The sequence below is a fragment of the Desarmillaria tabescens genome (assembly GCF_030435595.1).
Source record: "Desarmillaria tabescens strain CCBAS 213 chromosome Unknown EV420scaffold_5, whole genome shotgun sequence".
Classification (NCBI taxonomy): Eukaryota; Fungi; Basidiomycota; class Agaricomycetes; order Agaricales; family Physalacriaceae; genus Desarmillaria; species Desarmillaria tabescens.
The window spans coordinates 1,413,980-1,429,848 of record NW_026848304.1 but is presented as its reverse complement, the minus strand read 5'-3'; the positions used below and the strand labels follow the sequence as shown (position 1 = coordinate 1,429,848).

The 15,869-nt window shown below is 48.8% G+C and overlaps 7 protein-coding genes across 7 annotated transcripts; 5 read left to right on the top strand and 2 right to left on the bottom strand.

The window, feature by feature from the left end:
- The first annotated feature begins 2 nt into the window (after window positions 1–2).
- Window positions 3–2,285, top strand: EV420DRAFT_963514 (uncharacterized protein). The gene is made up of 8 exons (XM_060484170.1): window positions 3–524; window positions 580–754; window positions 808–865; window positions 917–1,041; window positions 1,090–1,239; window positions 1,293–1,340; window positions 1,393–1,431; window positions 1,493–2,285. Exons 1-8 carry the CDS (start codon window positions 297–299, stop codon window positions 2,098–2,100), a joined length of 1,431 nt encoding a protein of 476 aa, XP_060336561.1. The 5' UTR covers window positions 3–296; the 3' UTR covers window positions 2,101–2,285.
- Window positions 2,286–2,322: 37 nt separating this feature from the next.
- On the top strand, window positions 2,323–3,718 carry EV420DRAFT_1514683 (uncharacterized protein). Its single transcript, XM_060471845.1, has 6 exons — window positions 2,323–2,510; window positions 2,559–2,733; window positions 2,791–2,854; window positions 2,909–3,030; window positions 3,093–3,597; window positions 3,629–3,718. Exons 1-6 carry the CDS (start codon window positions 2,361–2,363, stop codon window positions 3,690–3,692), a joined length of 1,080 nt encoding a protein of 359 aa, XP_060336560.1. The 5' UTR covers window positions 2,323–2,360; the 3' UTR covers window positions 3,693–3,718.
- EV420DRAFT_1514681 (P-loop containing nucleoside triphosphate hydrolase protein) lies at window positions 3,719–5,738 on the bottom strand. Its single transcript, XM_060471844.1, has 5 exons — window positions 5,505–5,738; window positions 4,897–5,331; window positions 4,481–4,846; window positions 4,387–4,422; window positions 3,719–4,262 (listed from the first exon to the last, which is right to left on the bottom strand). Exons 1-5 carry the CDS (start codon window positions 5,632–5,634, stop codon window positions 3,748–3,750), a joined length of 1,482 nt encoding a protein of 493 aa, XP_060336559.1. The 5' UTR covers window positions 5,635–5,738; the 3' UTR covers window positions 3,719–3,747.
- Window positions 5,727–6,586, top strand: EV420DRAFT_963391 (uncharacterized protein). Its single transcript, XM_060484169.1, has 3 exons — window positions 5,727–6,080; window positions 6,133–6,422; window positions 6,480–6,586. The coding sequence occupies exons 1-2, from the start codon at window positions 5,766–5,768 to the stop codon at window positions 6,385–6,387; spliced, it is 570 nt and encodes a 189-aa protein (XP_060336558.1). The 5' UTR covers window positions 5,727–5,765; the 3' UTR covers window positions 6,388–6,422; window positions 6,480–6,586.
- A 609-nt stretch (window positions 6,587–7,195) lies between these two features.
- Window positions 7,196–8,138, bottom strand: EV420DRAFT_963173 (tubulin binding cofactor A-domain-containing protein). The gene is made up of 7 exons (XM_060484168.1): window positions 8,078–8,138; window positions 7,939–8,010; window positions 7,778–7,889; window positions 7,634–7,720; window positions 7,457–7,575; window positions 7,366–7,408; window positions 7,196–7,316 (listed from the first exon to the last, which is right to left on the bottom strand). Exons 2-5 carry the CDS (start codon window positions 7,995–7,997, stop codon window positions 7,474–7,476), a joined length of 360 nt encoding a protein of 119 aa, XP_060336557.1. The 5' UTR covers window positions 7,998–8,010; window positions 8,078–8,138; the 3' UTR covers window positions 7,196–7,316; window positions 7,366–7,408; window positions 7,457–7,473.
- EV420DRAFT_962999 (uncharacterized protein) lies at window positions 8,132–9,680 on the top strand. Its single transcript, XM_060484167.1, has 3 exons — window positions 8,132–8,511; window positions 8,582–9,142; window positions 9,197–9,680. Exons 1-3 carry the CDS (start codon window positions 8,373–8,375, stop codon window positions 9,460–9,462), a joined length of 966 nt encoding a protein of 321 aa, XP_060336556.1. The 5' UTR covers window positions 8,132–8,372; the 3' UTR covers window positions 9,463–9,680.
- Window positions 9,681–13,466: 3,786 nt separating this feature from the next.
- On the top strand, window positions 13,467–15,277 carry EV420DRAFT_1514652 (uncharacterized protein). The gene is made up of 9 exons (XM_060471843.1): window positions 13,467–13,817; window positions 13,879–13,909; window positions 13,977–14,012; window positions 14,079–14,149; window positions 14,212–14,281; window positions 14,338–14,438; window positions 14,587–14,755; window positions 14,811–14,889; window positions 14,949–15,277. The coding sequence occupies exons 1-9, from the start codon at window positions 13,813–13,815 to the stop codon at window positions 14,963–14,965; spliced, it is 579 nt and encodes a 192-aa protein (XP_060336555.1). The 5' UTR covers window positions 13,467–13,812; the 3' UTR covers window positions 14,966–15,277.
- The last annotated feature ends 592 nt before the right edge of the window (window positions 15,278–15,869 follow it).

Genomic DNA, 15,869 nt, shown 5'->3' with positions numbered 1-15,869 from the left:
GTGTTGAAGTCATCACCCAGGGCAAAATCATTTAGAAAACTATGTAGCAAGGATCATTATTGTCGGGGCGGCTAAAATTACGGCCCCCCTCACGCGAATGTCCTTCCGCCCAAGTGCATTGCGTAGCCGCAAACACCGAACGAATTGAATCGCTCTGTGGTAACTAAGATAGCAGAATCTGAGAGTCTGTCTGTATGGATAAGGATATGATCATGTAAGAACAAACAAAGAACAAAGGCGAAGCTGACGTTGGGTATTTTGTTTGTACTTGGGTATAAATAAGAGTAGCATCCACCATGATTGACTATCTTCTTCTTAGCTTCCTATTTATCCCATTCCGAACATGCCCAAGCGAGTTCCCACCCCGCCTCTTCTCGACGACTGACGCCGACTACTACTCCGTCTGTCAACCTTACCCGCTCAACTTTGACTGGGATATCCATGAGGATGTTTTGAAGCACGTCCGTTGGATTGCTGCCTGCGTCGGTACCAGGCCCTTCTATGCGTTCCATTACAAGCCCAAGGTATGCATATTTCCTGTATTTTACACCGCCTTTGGATTCTAATGGTACTGTGAAGGCACCCTCGATGGTTATCGTTGAGATCGAAAAGAACAATGCAAAAGGGAAAGCCAGCTTTCTCGGCGAGCACCGCTGGAAGGAGTTCTTGTTGGCGCCGACTCCAGAGGAAAGAGAAAGGGTCACTCGGGTCTTTCCTTGTTTCCATACAAACAATCGCTCAGTTGTCAAAGACGGTATGCGAGTAGCCTCACCTACTCTCGCCTTTTTCTGACGACCGCGATGATAGGTTGGCACAGAGTTGCGGTCGAAGATGATTGGTTCAAAGGATGGTCCGCTGTACAAGAGTGGGTGCTAGCTTCCAACTCACCGTATATCATTTCACGCAACTAGTCAAGTTTCATGCAGCCGTATCCTGCAACCCATCATTGTGTACCACCCAATGAGGACAGGACTAACAAGTCTTTGTGCCGTCCACTTCCCGCCTTGTACAAACCTCCACCACCGCCTCCAACTAAGCCAGGTATTGCTGATTTTTCTCTATAACTAATCATAGCTGATTTTCCAGCAGTCGTAGGCTCCACCTCTTGGGTGAATGCGAAGACTGGCACAGGTCCTAGCACTGCTGTCCCTCTCCTAGGTGCATGGGGCCGTGGCCGCGGAGGAAAAAATATTTCGATTAGAAACGGCGGTACGAACCAGACAGCTCTACCTTCGCGTTGTAAGTGCCTTCATGCAGTCATTCATGGTTCTTTAGCATTTGAGGTGTTACAGGGAATCAGCCCATTGTCCAGAACAACAAAGTCGTTTCTCCCCCCGCTTGTATGCGCCCACTTCTTCTGAATCCTGGTATCATATTGCTGATAGCTTGCAGGGGGGAACAATCGTGGAGATCAAATGCCTGGCGGACATTGTAGGTGGCCTTCCTGTGCTGACTGAAGTGGTTTGTTTAACTACCACCATTTTAGCTCAAGCATCATCCAGTAAATCGTTGGTGGGTATCTCTAAAGGATCAGCCCTATCTCGTCCACCAGGTCTTCCAGCCAATCCCTCAGGCAGCTTTCCTGCTCCTCCTGGTATTACACGGGCCGGGAATTCTGGCTCTGGTACTTCCGTGACGCAGGAGGGTTCTCTCGATAAACAAGTCGCGCGCATTTCCTTGGGCGAAGACCATGAAGCGGATCCTTACACTTTGGGTGACGGACTAGACGAAGAGGATCCCGTTGTTGCAATGTCTATTCCTCGATATGAGGTTATCGAACCCGCTGTCTCGCCTGTTGATGATGCTAGCGGAGAAAACTTGTGGTCAGTGGCGGACGATACATCTACTGTTAGCGCGCCTCTATGCCCTCTTCACGGCCGGCCAAACTGTAAACCGGGTATTTGCCAGGCAGCATCCAAGCAGAAAAAGCAGGAACAGGCCGAACAACGGAGGAGAGAAGCGGAACAGGCGCGCGCCTCTGGCAGGGGAGCTGGGAGAGGACATGGCCGTGGTGGAAGGGGTGGCCGCGGTCGTGGAGGAAGTGCAAACAGCAGTCGACTCGCAAGTCCCGTTCCAGAACGCGATCCCTGGGACGCATAAACCGCTTCCAAGTTCGCATCCGAATACCTGCGCTTTCTTTTTTTGATGGTAATCTTTCCCTCCCACAAAATTTCCCAACTGTGCATCTGTTCTGTCCTGTCTTGTATCATGAAATGTAGCCGAGAATTGTGTTTCAATAACACGTAGTACCAATCTAAGCACAAATTTGAGTGTGAATGTCAAAGACTTCCATCAGCAATATTTTCCCAGTATCATGATGAACCTGCAATTGATGATATCTGGTTTGACAAGCAACGATCATGAGCGACGCAGACTACCTCACTGTCAGCAAACCGTATCCACTCAACTTTGAGTGGGATCAGGATAAAGATATCATCAAGCATGTACGCTGGATTGCTGCATGCATAGACTCTCCAAGGCAATTTTATGCATTCCATTACAAGCCCAGTGTATGTCGTCCCAATGACTTGAGGATCCTTGGCTAATCACACTTCAAGGCCCCTTCGATGATCATCGTAGAGATCGAGAAGAATTGCTCGAAGAAAAGAGAAACTCTCTTAGGCGAGCACCGCTGGAAAGAGTTCCTGCTGGCGCCGTCTGAGGAAGAACGAGAGTATATCTCGCAGATCTTTCCATGCTTGCACTCTACTGATCTCGCGCTGAGAAACGATGGTCGGTACTGATGTTTATCTGTAATTTCGTCTTAATCAATGACGAATGTCTGGGCAGGTTGGCACAGAGTCTCGGTAAGGCCCGACTGGTTCAAAGGATGGTCTCGTACACAATGCAAGGAGTAAGTTATTAAGCATAACTAGGGAGTATAAAGTATTGATAGGCGACATCCAAGTATCATGCACCCATATCCAACTACTCATTACTGCACCCCACCCTTTGTAGATCCGTTAAATCGATCACTTTGTCGGCCCCTTCCCCACTCTTTTCTCAAGTTCAGGAAGACGCTAAAGCCTGGTCAGTCACGGACTGTACAACACCGGATCGTATGCCCACTGATCTCCATTTGTTAATTTCAGATGCTAAGCGTCCTCCTGGAGAGAATATTCCCAACGCTCAAGGAGAACGGGTTCAGAATCGCGGCGATCCTGCTCATCCGCCTGGCCTCCCCCCCCAAGACCAGACAAATACCAGTGACGCGCCTAAGGAAGATGAAGACGAGTACGAACCTGTCGAGAATATATGGGAACAAATCACGGAACCAAGTCAGACGTTACCCCTTTGCCCTACCCATAACCGCGTTTGCAAGAAGGCTATCTGCGATACATATTACAAGCTGTTGAGGAATATCGACAACGAGAAGAAAAACGCAGAAAAGAAGAAGAAGATAAACGAGAAGAAGAAGGAAAAGAATGAAAAAAGAAAGAGAGACGCCAGATTGAAGAGGAGCGGAAAGGACGTGAAAGAGAAGGTAGATAATAAAGATATCGGCGGAGATGACGAAAACCTTGCCACCTGGAACAGTTCGTCTTGGGGAGACAAAGGTGGGCAAGATTGGGCCGGCGACGGGGGTAAAAGTGATTGGTCTGCTAACTGTACCACTGGCTGAAGACAGCAAATCACCCAGCCCAGTTCCACCTGTGCTCGTTGAAGAGGAGGAAGAAGATCCATGGGCTTGAAAAGAATATCCACTGAATACTGATGATGTATATTTGTACTTGCTACAAAAAGAAATTACTGAAGAATACTGCCATGTCCTTTTTCGAGACGTATCTTCTTGACTCCATCTTGAACACCCCAGGGAACTTCGTCTTCCCAATGGGTGATGACAATAACAGCTTGATCCTTGGTGACGCCTCCTTCTCGAAGATATTTCTTGGCCGCACTCACCATGCCTTCATCCATTCCGCTCCAGACCTCGTCAAGAAGGACCAGCTGTGGTCGTCCGACCAATGCACGCATGAGCAACACCATCCTTTGTTCACCGACTGAAAGCTCAACGAAATCTTTGCTGTGGAACTTTGCTGCGTCCTCGCTAGAATGTTCGCCTCCCCAGGCTCCGGGTCCCAGAGCGTCAATGACTTCTTTGCATCTAGTCACTCTCCATTGCACGTCAGGTTCGGCAAGTTCTTGCATTACACCAGTTCCAACGTTGTGTTTTCCGCGTGATACGAATGTACCATCAAAGCCCGTCCCGACGACATCCCAGACGGACATTCCGGGCTTGCGAGGGAAGGCGTCAAACATTTCTGGAGAGAGTACACCGATAAGGGATTGGAGATGGGGCGTTGGTATACGCGAACGAGGTCGCCCAAAGAGATGGAGGTGAGAAGACCGAGAGGACGAGTTGAGTGTAAGACTGGGGATGATCACCTGTGATAATCGAAAGTAGAGTAGTTTTTCCCGAGCCTGTGGTTGCCCTGTTTGTGAGCTCATGATGTAAGAAGAAGAAAGAAAGACGACATGCCGTTTTCGCCTTGCAAATGCCATCGTTCACCCTGGAGAATTTGCCAATTGATGTCACGCAGAACGATGCGACTGTCGTACTGAACCCGTACATTTTTCAGGTCCGCAACGACGGCACCGGTTTCGTTAGTGACAGTTTGAGTAGCCGTTGTCGCGGTTGCATGATTTGACCGAAGAGCTTCTTTTCCCAGAATGATATCTTTTGGGCCTGTGACGACTTCTCTCCCTCTCAACAGCGCGACGTGCGTGATCCAGTCAGGAACAGGGTCGTGGGTCCTCAGTCCCAAGATAACGCGAGGCGAGCGTGATTGGTGAAGAGAATGCAGAAGATTCAAAAGGTTGGGGCGATTTTGGACATCCAACCCAGCTGCAGACAATTAAGACAGGGTCGAATTCATAACAAGAGCATTCACACACTAAGAGGCTCGTCTAGAAGAAGGAGCTCGGGTTGAGTCCATATAGCTTTGAGGATACGCGCCCGACGCGTCTGGCCATTACTTAACGCGATGAGAGGGAGATCCAAGTACTTCTGGAGACCCATCCGTTCCACAAGGTCATCGAAGAGCTGCTGCTTCTCAGCTGAGATTTCAACTTGAACCTGAACTTGGCTGGAAGGATCACGAAGTTCGGGAGGGACTACGTCAACGTTTAGGGTTTCTGGGAACATGTGCTGACGGAGGGTTATGCGGTCCTCTTCTTGAACGGCGCCATAGCGGGCCGTATAGTCGTAGAAGGCGCCTCCACTGCTGCGACGTCGGTTACCGAACGAGACTACAGAAACGTGCATCTGTGGATCCCTAGGAAAGAGAAAAGGAAAGAGACCTCCAGGCGGTGGTGGGCTGAGGCGATATCCTAAGATTCCCCAGAAGCATCTAGAAGATCGTTGAATGACAGAAGGACAACAAGTGAAACGACAATCATACCTGGAAGAAGTCGTGTTTTTCATGCGATGCAAAGCCAACGACGGCCCAGCTTTCTCCCTCCTTCACAGTCCAATCCAAGTCCCGAAAAACAGGTGTAGACACCGCAGTTCGCGTCTCCAAAGCGGTATACATCGGCCTTTGGGATGCTGATGACGGTTGCGGAGCTAAGGCAGCGTCGAAAGCTACGTGTTGTCCTTGGTCCGAAGGCTCTACCTCCAAGGAGAATGGCCATCTTGATGTTTTACGTGGACCCTTTATTTCATACACGAGTCAATGAAAAAAAAGGGATTCAAGTCAAAGGGTCATGGTAGGTCAGAGTCAACGTGACTCAAGTCGGCCGCTCTACTTCTCTTCTTGACCACGATGTCGGCCGACCCACCAACCCAGCCTGACACCGCTACCACCGACATCGACCCCATTTGGACCACCAGTCGTACAGCTAGGCAGATATATGCTCTTGGTCAGGTTGAAAAGGTCAGCACTTGTCGTTACTGGACAAATTCTGTATCTTACGGGTATAATTTTCAGGACATCGGCCGTCTTCTCTCCCTTGCCGCGTCCTCAATTTCACTGCTCACCTTGCCGCAAGCTGACGGTCCCAATGATGGTCTTCCTCAGGGAGAAGAGCGCTCCGAACAGTTTGTATTGGAGGCCAACGAATACTTTGAAATTCTTGACGTATGTCCATGTATCATCCTCATCGGAACATAATGGTAACCCTCGTCTCTAGTCTATCCAAGTTTCCATCCGTTCATCACTAGCCCACATCCGTCACTCGCGGATAGCGCCTAGCGCGATCAACGCCCCGCCACTGGGTTCCATTCCACCTAGTTTGGGGGTTGTACTTCCCGAAGGTGAAGGCGAAGGAGAAAGCAGGGGGTTGCAAGAGACGAGGGTAGAGAGGGATGCATGGAACGGTATCCTGGACGCATTAACACGCATGAAGAGCGCTATGGAGGAACAATCCAGGGACATCGAGACGTAACATGTCCGGGGATAACTCTTGAAGGATATATTATCGTAAGTTTCTTGTTGCTATCCGTGTACCCATAAACGTGTTTTGACGGAAAGCAACAGATTTCTACGAACGGCGGTCCTTTCCTTTCCATTCTGTACACCGATTAGCCGGCCGCCTTGAAGGCGGACGACGACTTACGAAAGGTCAATTGCCTTCAGTTGACCTTATTCCCTCGATTCGCAGCCTCCGAAATCGGTCCCGGCGTATCAAAGCTAAATTGTGGCGAGTCTGACGACCCTTTCCCATATCCACCCCCACAAGATACGTATAGATACGCCGGTGCAACTAGCAGTCCGGTGACTAGATTTATGGCATGTCGAAGACTGCCGGCGAAAGGTCGGGGGGATGACCCTGAGAGCTTTGTAGTAGATGGGTATCCCGGAAGAAAGCGTTGTACAGGATTTCGCGGGGTCCATGGATATGTCGTTATATCTTTCTCCAATCAGCAAGGGGTGTTGTGTATTTCCATTCTCATGATCTATATCAATCCATATATAATTTGGCAATCTATATTTGAGGTCACGGATCCTTAACTATCAAGTATAGTGTATTTTCAATCAAAAGCCCAAGCTGCAGATTCGATATTCATCGATACCATACAAAATGGAACCAAACACAACCTATAGCTAGAAACAAAAGCTTTCGAATTCTGGGAGGGGGGAAAAGATGAGTGACATCACGCACGGACCGAGATGACCGAACGCTCCCATAGCGTTGAACTACGCCTCCGATGATACGGAAGATTAGGAAATGATGTGTCAGTGCGGCGAGATATAGCACTGTTCCTTTCGAAAACGAGTAATCATAGATGACCAGTAGCTCTTGTCACTTGATACGCCGGGGGGGAACCCCAGAGCTAGAGAAAGTTTAGACGGAATTCTGTAACCTGATCCAGACTGTGTGGCGTTGGCAGTCGCTATCTTCGGTGAACGCGCTAATACTTACTAGTTTGAATTTTCAAAATCATAGTTCTACCGTGGTCGAAGGCCTTGGTAAATTACTGATCGGGTGGCGACGGGTTAGAAAAAGAAATTACATTCAAACATCCAAACTTCAAAGGCTATCCGTCTCAAACTCCTTTCCTTCTTTGAGTACATTTTCGGCATCGAGCAGTTCCGGTACCTCTGCGAGTTCAGGACGTTCCTTGGCAGCGATCTGTTGGACACGATGGAGACGTGATGACAGGGAAAGGGAAGGAAGGAAGAAGACATACTACGAGATCTCCAAGGTCGCCTGCGGCTTTCGCCAACCTCGTTGCAGAGTCATCGATCATTCTATTGCATTCGTCAAGGACCTTTTTCTTTGGCGACGTCTCAGATGGATCGATATGCACGACAGGGAGGCGTGGAGAACTTACGGCGTTCTTGAGATCCCATTCATCATCGGGAATACCTTCTGCGATGAGCTTGGCTACTTTTTGTTGCTGTTCCTCGGTCTCTTTACGATAGAGGATGTGTTCTTTTATTAGGCTTTTGGGGTGTCAAAGACAAGACGACAAAAAGGAAATGGGTGGAATACCGCTTGGCAGCTCCTGCTTTAATCTTGAGTTGCCGTTGTATAGCTTGAATTTCCGACATAGAATAAGGCAGACTGTAAAAGGATTGTAACAATGAAACCTATTATTATCAGGTTATTGTGCTGCCTTTGTACTGATTACCTTGGATTTGTACCGGATTGGCGTACAAAGCCGGTATACAAACAAGGTAACACGGTCTAGGGTCGCGAGAATATTTGATTAAACAAATTCGGAAGGCGGCTCTGGTTGGCCAACCGCTCTCGTCCTTTTCCTACCAGGACGTTGTGGTTCATTGTACCCCTCTGTCCCCTGGCCCATTGTTCCGTTTTCTTTTCTTTTCCTTCACGACAACCCACGACTGCACGAATCTCAGCAACGCATCCAGAGTTTTTCAGACATTGAACTTCTCTCTTCACGCCAAAATATCACAAAAGGAATGGAGCAGCAGCACGTCATGAACGATCCAGCGTCGTATCCCGGCTTTTACCCACCAGAACAGGACCCTGCGTACAATATTTCCTATGCGACGCCGCAGATGAGCCCTTATCAGGTTGTGCACAACGGCCCTCAAACGCGTGGGTACCATTACTTTTCTTCTGTTTGCCGCATGTTCATCTGATAACTATTGCTTCGTATGTTTTGCAGGCCAGCATGCTACCCAGCACGTAGCACAGGGAATGCCCATCGCAGAGTTGCAGCAGTCGCCAATGCCCTCGTACCACAACATGCCGATTATGTCCCATCAATATCAAGGCTACCCCTCTTCCGAGGCGCCGCATGTCCTTCCTACCTCTCCTCCTCCGCCTTCGCCTGACCTTTACGACCCTTTGTCTCCCCCCGTATCCGGATCAGACACCTCTGCTGACGGCATCTACCACCACCACACCAGCAGCAACAACTCGCCCTCTTCTTCTCGAGCTAACAGTCTAGTCCACCGGTCCAACATCCGTTACAATCCCACTCCATCCCCGACCAGCTCCTCCGGTCGCCGAAGTCGCGGCTCACGTTCCCAGGACTCTGACGACGAAGACATGGGTGTCCTCTTTGCAGAGAACCTTGCCCACTCCAGGAAGGAGGCTACTAGGCGCCAACGTATTGAGGCAGAGCAGCGGAGGCGCGATGAGCTTCGCGATGGCTATGCCAAGCTCAAGGACGTACTCCCTGTTTCCAACCAGAAGAGTAGCAAGGTTTCGCTCTTGGATCGAGGTAAGCTCCCTTGCTTTCCGTGTATGTCTTTCATCGATTAACTCTCTTCGACAGCCACCCAATATATCACTTCCCTCGAAAAGACCAACCAGGATCTCCAAGCTCGGATCACTCAGCTAGAGCAAGAGATGCAGAGGTTGCGATCTCTCAATGAGAAAATGTCGCTTGGCGACACCCCTTCTCCGGGTGTATTCGACGCTAGGCCATTGTCCCCCCCGCCTGACGTTCCCATCGCTGCGCACACTCTGAACAACGTCCGAGCCCAGGACCCTTCATCGGGAGAGTCAAGTCCGTCCGCATCAGACGACAATGGCTATTGAAGCTGCGCCGGATCTGCCTATCCATTCCCTATTGTTTTACACATCCCTGCATCTTCTTCTCCTTCTCGTTTCATTTCCATTTACTCGCTCATTGCACGGGCATTCATCTTTTAAAACCATATTTTCTTCATCTCAGCTGCATTTACAGGTATCGTGTATTATTTCGAGAGAAAGAGACAAAAAGACTCAAAAGACTGCTTACGCATGTCATTTTTTGGGGATTGAGTATGGCCGCGCCGTGCGCACCCAGGTCCATTTTTGTTCCCACTCTCCTCGGCTCCTATCTCAACCCTTCCACCTCGTCCTTAAGAGATTCCCATCTCTTTCTGCCGCTTGATGTCGCAGAATTCGTAGCCTTTTTCATACGAACCGAGGTTGCAACGTGTTGATCCCAATTGCCATCTCGTTGATCGATGATCGAGCTATCCTCTTCTGCATGTGCAGTCACGTCTTTTTTCTTCTAGTGCCCAGTTGCTGGGCTTCCTGGAGAATTCGACGGACAATACACTTGGATCCAATGCTCGCTGGAATGTGTCCTGTTATCATTGCCCACATCCTTCTAATTACCAAAAAATATATTCTCAAAACATCCAACCCTTCACACCTACCGTTCCTTCCCGAGCTATTCTCACACTATCCGACTCTCCTTGACTTTTTCCCCTCTCCCCCCCTTCCCGCTGTATATATCTTTTCTCCTACCCACCCAACCGTGTAACGACGAATGCCCACAAGATATTTTTCCATACCGGAAGAATATTTACACGCTCGCAATGATTCTTGACGAATATACGAAATTGATATATTTTTATCCGAGGGTGTAACAGGGCAGGAATAGCGGTGACAATGAGGGGACCCTTTTGACCTCCTTGCATTCAACGAATGCCCGCAAAGTCAATCTTCGTCCGTACTGGAGTACGCGTACGGAGTCGTGGCATTGAATGTCGCGCCTGCGGTGCATGGGTTCATTGATTGACTCGTATGAGATCTAGGAAGGTCGAGGTCACTTCTTTTTTTCTTGGGACATTAGCCGCTACTTGTCACGGCACACCCTCGTTCAATTTTTTAGGTACGAAGAGGACGAATATCATTGTACATAGCTAGTGGAATGCACTGCTTGGATTTGAGAGCTTTATTATACAAAGTCCCGATGCCAATTAAGAAAGAACATGTGGTGGCCGCAGCCTAGGAGGGCCTACCATTTTCACGCAGGTAGATATAGATACCTTCATGTGCATCTGATTATGGGAGCTTGTTAGAAACCTTTCAACTCAGCGAACATGCTGTAGAAGGCAGTTCATCCACCACGTTCATTCCGGAAGGTTCAAGGAATATCCTGCGTGTGCATCAGATTAGACGTAGTGTTTGGCCCAGAAACTCAGACGTTCCCTGGAACTGAAGAGTAGGAGTTTCAGGGTGACATCCTTCTGCATCCCTCTTCAACATACCTCTAGCGCGTGTTCATATGAAACGAGGCTCAGCGTTGAGTCAAAATCAACTTGGAATCGTTTAGCTCCAGTTAATTCGATGAACGCACCCATTGACGCCGTGGCCGGTGCCTAGAGGTAGACATCACATTAACAAGGATATCGACAGCCGCTTTACTGCAGCTGAAGACTCCCTCTCAAACTAAGTTCAGCCGGGCGGAGAGACTAAAGCTACTAATGTTATCGCTCCATATCTCCATATCTCCCCAGCCATCGTTTAATCATGCTCATCTTCGGGAAGTTCGAGCTGAAGAAGTTGGCTCGATCATGATGATCAGAATGACATCCTTTTTGAGGATGGTTGGCTATATTTATCTGCACCCTGGGCGAACTCTAACAAAGGGCATACTTCCCAAACTGGGAGGTAACCGCCTGACTCAAGCCTGACCTCGAGGCACTCCGTTAGACGCCTTACAGGACTAGCAGGGGCTCCGGATCGATGCATAGCTTTTTGCCTCGGAGGCGGTTTGATGTTGACGTGCTGCTACGATTTGTTTCGTTACGTGGAAATTCGTTACCTTTGCTTTCTTCTTCTCGAGTTGCTGCGCACCGCGTCCGCGAGGTTCATAATGGTTCGTTGCGGTTGAATAAGGCTGTTTCTAGGCTATTATTCTGGTGATCCTCCGTCGCTTGATGTGCCGTTCTTCGGGAGGTGCGGGTGGAATTCATCTAAGTCTTGCTCGGCGAAATGCGAAGTCTTGTGGTCTGTGTCCTATGTGTGGCGTTATGCTGTCCCAATATTATCTACCACGGCCATTACTCTCCGTTTACTGTTCTACTGGACTTTGTTACGATACGCCCTGGTTCACAGAATATCTCCCGGTTTATTGAGTCCCGCCGTTATTCGATGATTTCCCCTTAGCCCGAAAGGCTCGGCTCTAAAGGAACTTATCAATAAGCTTCCGCAACAACAATAGCGGACGAATATTACTGTCTCAATATCCCCTACTGCCCATGCGTAGTGGTTATGATCCGTGCGTTTCACGGAGTAGACCGCTTCGGCATGATCCCACGTCTCGCGGAAGGAAGAGTTGTGTGAACGTAGAGGTCCCTGTGTTCGCTTTTCTGCGAGACAGCAGGTGATTCCAAAAACCATGCAAGCTGTCACACCCAGCTCAGCCTCCGCTGTTACAGCTATTGACTTAAGTCCGTCAAGCGCGAAGTTATCCATTCGAAACGCCCGTCAGGGAAAAGTTGAACTGCCGACGAGGATATTCTTGTCTCATTGACGATCCCAGACGAGCCCGAAAGACTCAAAAATCTACTCGAAAGCGACAATCAGGTAAATCACCAGTCATCTATTCTCTAGATCCCAAACAAGGATTTAGTTGGCACAGTTGGAGGTTCGAGTGACTTTGGATGTCGGGAATAGCATTGCTGTTACTGAAAATCATTCTCTTGTACGGCGAATCTGAAAACGTTCACCCTGACAATATTTCTCTGTTCCGTCGCTTAATGGAATTAGCTGGACATACGTTAATGCCGGGTTCCATCGGTTGAGAATCTAGAATCATGATGCTTGAAGTATCACAAGACAGCGACAGAACAATAGCTCAGAATATGAGCGCGACTCTTCATCACCGGCGCTTGAGTTCCGCCCCGTTGCTTGAGCCGAACTAACCCCCGTACATTGGTACCGAAGGTCCTAGGATAGAACATCTTGAACTAGAAGACTTGGAGAACCTGGAATGTGTCCCGTCGGGGGAAGAAAAGTACATAATGGTAGACTGGCATACATCGACCGAGACAGGGTAAGAAGACAGCGGATGACATCAAGTATTAAGCAGCTACGAAATGCGACCAATGTGACCTCATCAAACACGCCTTTCCATGAAATGCGTTGACAAGATCTCCATATATATTCCGTTCGGTCCCGCAAATCCCAGTGAATCCGAGCGGTTCACTTGGATAGAAACAATGAAGCGCCATTTAAGCGAGATAACTCCCAAAGCGAACTATGTAGACGTTGTGAGAGCGCAACAACAAAGACTTCTACCGACCAAGAGGAAGATATCTGACGGGGAAAACAAGCACAAGGACCAGCTGCAGAATTTGGTATATCGGGAACAATAAAGCAGGGACTACGCCAGGGCTTATGATCGGGCATCTCAAGCGCACCCTTGCAGAGATTGGGTTTGAAGAGAGGAGATGGGAAAAGGGCGAGGGAGAACCAAATGCCTGGAACGCGGATGAGAATAACTGTTTCGGTGCTGATTTGCACCCAAGTCGAATCAGCCAGCATGTATGTCGAAGTTCGCCTGTAATGCAGATCCTAGACCAATATGGTGGTGAGTCGCCGTTCGGTTGATGAGGTACTGAACCATATCGATTTGACGGTGGCACACAACCATACTGCTATCACGGAAGAAATATGGTTGGTGGTTCTGAATCCCCGGAAGGGAAGGAGACGTTACGCTGGGACGATGTATCATACGTGAATGGTGATAGCCTTTCCGTATTTGTTCTATTCTCGGGGAAAGACAACACAGTTCCTTTCCCCCCCAAAAGTCGGAGAAAGTGGAGATAACGAATCCCTACAGCAAGCCCGAGGAAAAGTGAGTGAGTTAGTGATAAGATTTACGGTTACCTGTCCGTCGTCATCGCTAAGCGGGCAAGCGACGGAAAATGGACAAAGACCCGACCAACGTTTCGGGCTGAACGTGCCTGGTCGCCGAGCGTTACTTTCCCACCCCCAAACCGGATGACAGCTTGGCGGAAAATAGTCACACACTACCTCTGTCTCGGGCCATCATCCCTTCCACTCTACCGACGAGCAGCGACCTCCCCTTGACGATTTCACGAGTCCACCGAAAAACAGGATATTTGATTATTGACTGATAGCGATACCGTTACCCCAATTTGCGAGATGTGGTGCGCAGTAATAATTCAATCACCGTCATTTTGATATTGATCTGTATATTCCCCAATTCAGGTGTGATAACTGTTTACTGCTACTTCCATTGGTGAGAGCAAGCCATTGCGGCTGTTCGTAATGCCAGGAATTGATTGAGTTATGCTTCGTGTCTTTAGAGGGGTGGGGCTATCGCTTGGGCAGTCGTTATCGCGGTACGTAGCAGAATTTCCGCGGTTCTTGGATGAATGGACTAATATCGAGTCCTTCCCTTTGTCTAGGCGTATAGCATCGCTGGCGGTGTCTTCCTCTTAAAAGATGGTCAATATATGTTTTTCACTTATCCTGAATGGTAGGGGGTGTTCGGGCTCAGAGACAACTCCACCGCTAACTCCAATGTTTGCATTTACATAGGTACATTTACGGTGGTATCGGCCTGGGTGTTGCCGCTGTCGCCATCATTAACATGTTCTCTCTTTCCAACGTTCGAATTTTGGAGTTCTCATGCGCGGGCATTAATATCTAACGCTTCTCTTCTAGCGATCGTACATATGGACTAGGGTCTGCAAGTTCTTGTGGCCGTTCATCATCGTCATAAGTGCCGTACGGGCCATCCTGATGATCGTTGAGCTTGAGCGAGGGTAGGTGTCAATCTGAATTCCTCTACATGCCACTTCTGCTCCGCACGCATCTGTTTTTGTGCTGCGATGACTCAGTCATCTGCTTGTTTGGGCCCGAAGGGTCCCTTCCTGAGGGGCTAGTTGCTGACGTTTGCTCTTCGTTCTATAGTAAGGATAATATCCAATGGGAATGTGACAATGGCGGCCAATTGTGGTCAGCGTCTGCGGCTGCGGGCTATTCGACGTCTACGTCGTTCCCAAGTACATTTTGCTCCTCGGGATTCCCGAGTTTGTATACAGCATTTATTATCTCGCTTCTTGTCGATCTTGGGTGCCAGGTAAGTTTCTGATGTCGAATGGAAATACATTCTCCGGGTCTGATGCTCAGACTAGATGTACATGTTTTTTTTGAACTGGCGCTTTTCGAAGCGGTTGGAGCACTACTCGAATATGAAGGGTCCATTCCATGGCGGTGAGCTATTTTAAAATCTATGGCGGTACGTGAAATTGAAGCTGATTCATTGTCGCAAGGTTATTACAACGCCTAGGCGTCGGAGGTCCCAGACATTCCTTCTGTTTGAGCTGCGTGCCAGCGTCATTCTTCAACTCGGACCCATATATTATTAACGTTTATTCTTTATACTCACGAACTTTACGATACTGTAATGAATCACGACTGGGACGGCGCTGCCGTTCACTTGCATGACTTTGATGACGACTTTGCTGTAGTATCTTGTTTCGCCTGTAGTGTTAACTATTGCGCATGCCGTGATGTGAATATACCTTACATCTTGGCACAGGGCTGTTGAGCAAGCTGAAGCTGTCAGAGACGTATGAATGTTTGGGATGTATGATATGCTGAGCTGCTCCATTGATGCATTGATAATATGTTCCCTAATGGCTAATGATAGGAACAGACAGACAGCAGTTGCACCCAGATGATCTATTATAGGAGATGGAACTGTATCAAAGTCGGACAGGCTCAGATTACCGCTGATCGCGCGGTGGTTAGGCCAAGCTACGGAGGACGAAACAATGAAAAGGATAAGAGAATTATAATTTGATATGGATGAAGTACAGCTGGGGTCCGTCGAGATTAAAACAACGTTGCAGACTAGAATGGAATTGAATGGACCCGGACATGAGGTCGCTCTAGGGCTCTGTGAGAACGGGCCTTGAGATCAAGAAGGCCAGATGCAGTAAGTTGTGGCGTTGTGACAAAGCTCTCGAATTCCGAGTGTGACTTGACGGGACTAGACGTACGAATTCGAGTGTGATTTCCAAAGCCGGCGACAGGGGAAAAGGGCAAGTGTAAGCTGCAGTCGGAGACCGGATCTTGATCTGATGTGACTCTTCCAATATCGATGCCATTTACGGATCAACGGTGCGAGAAATGACAAAGCGTAGCAGCGACCTCTCTGTGCTACGCGAAAGTAGCCGACGTCATGCCGA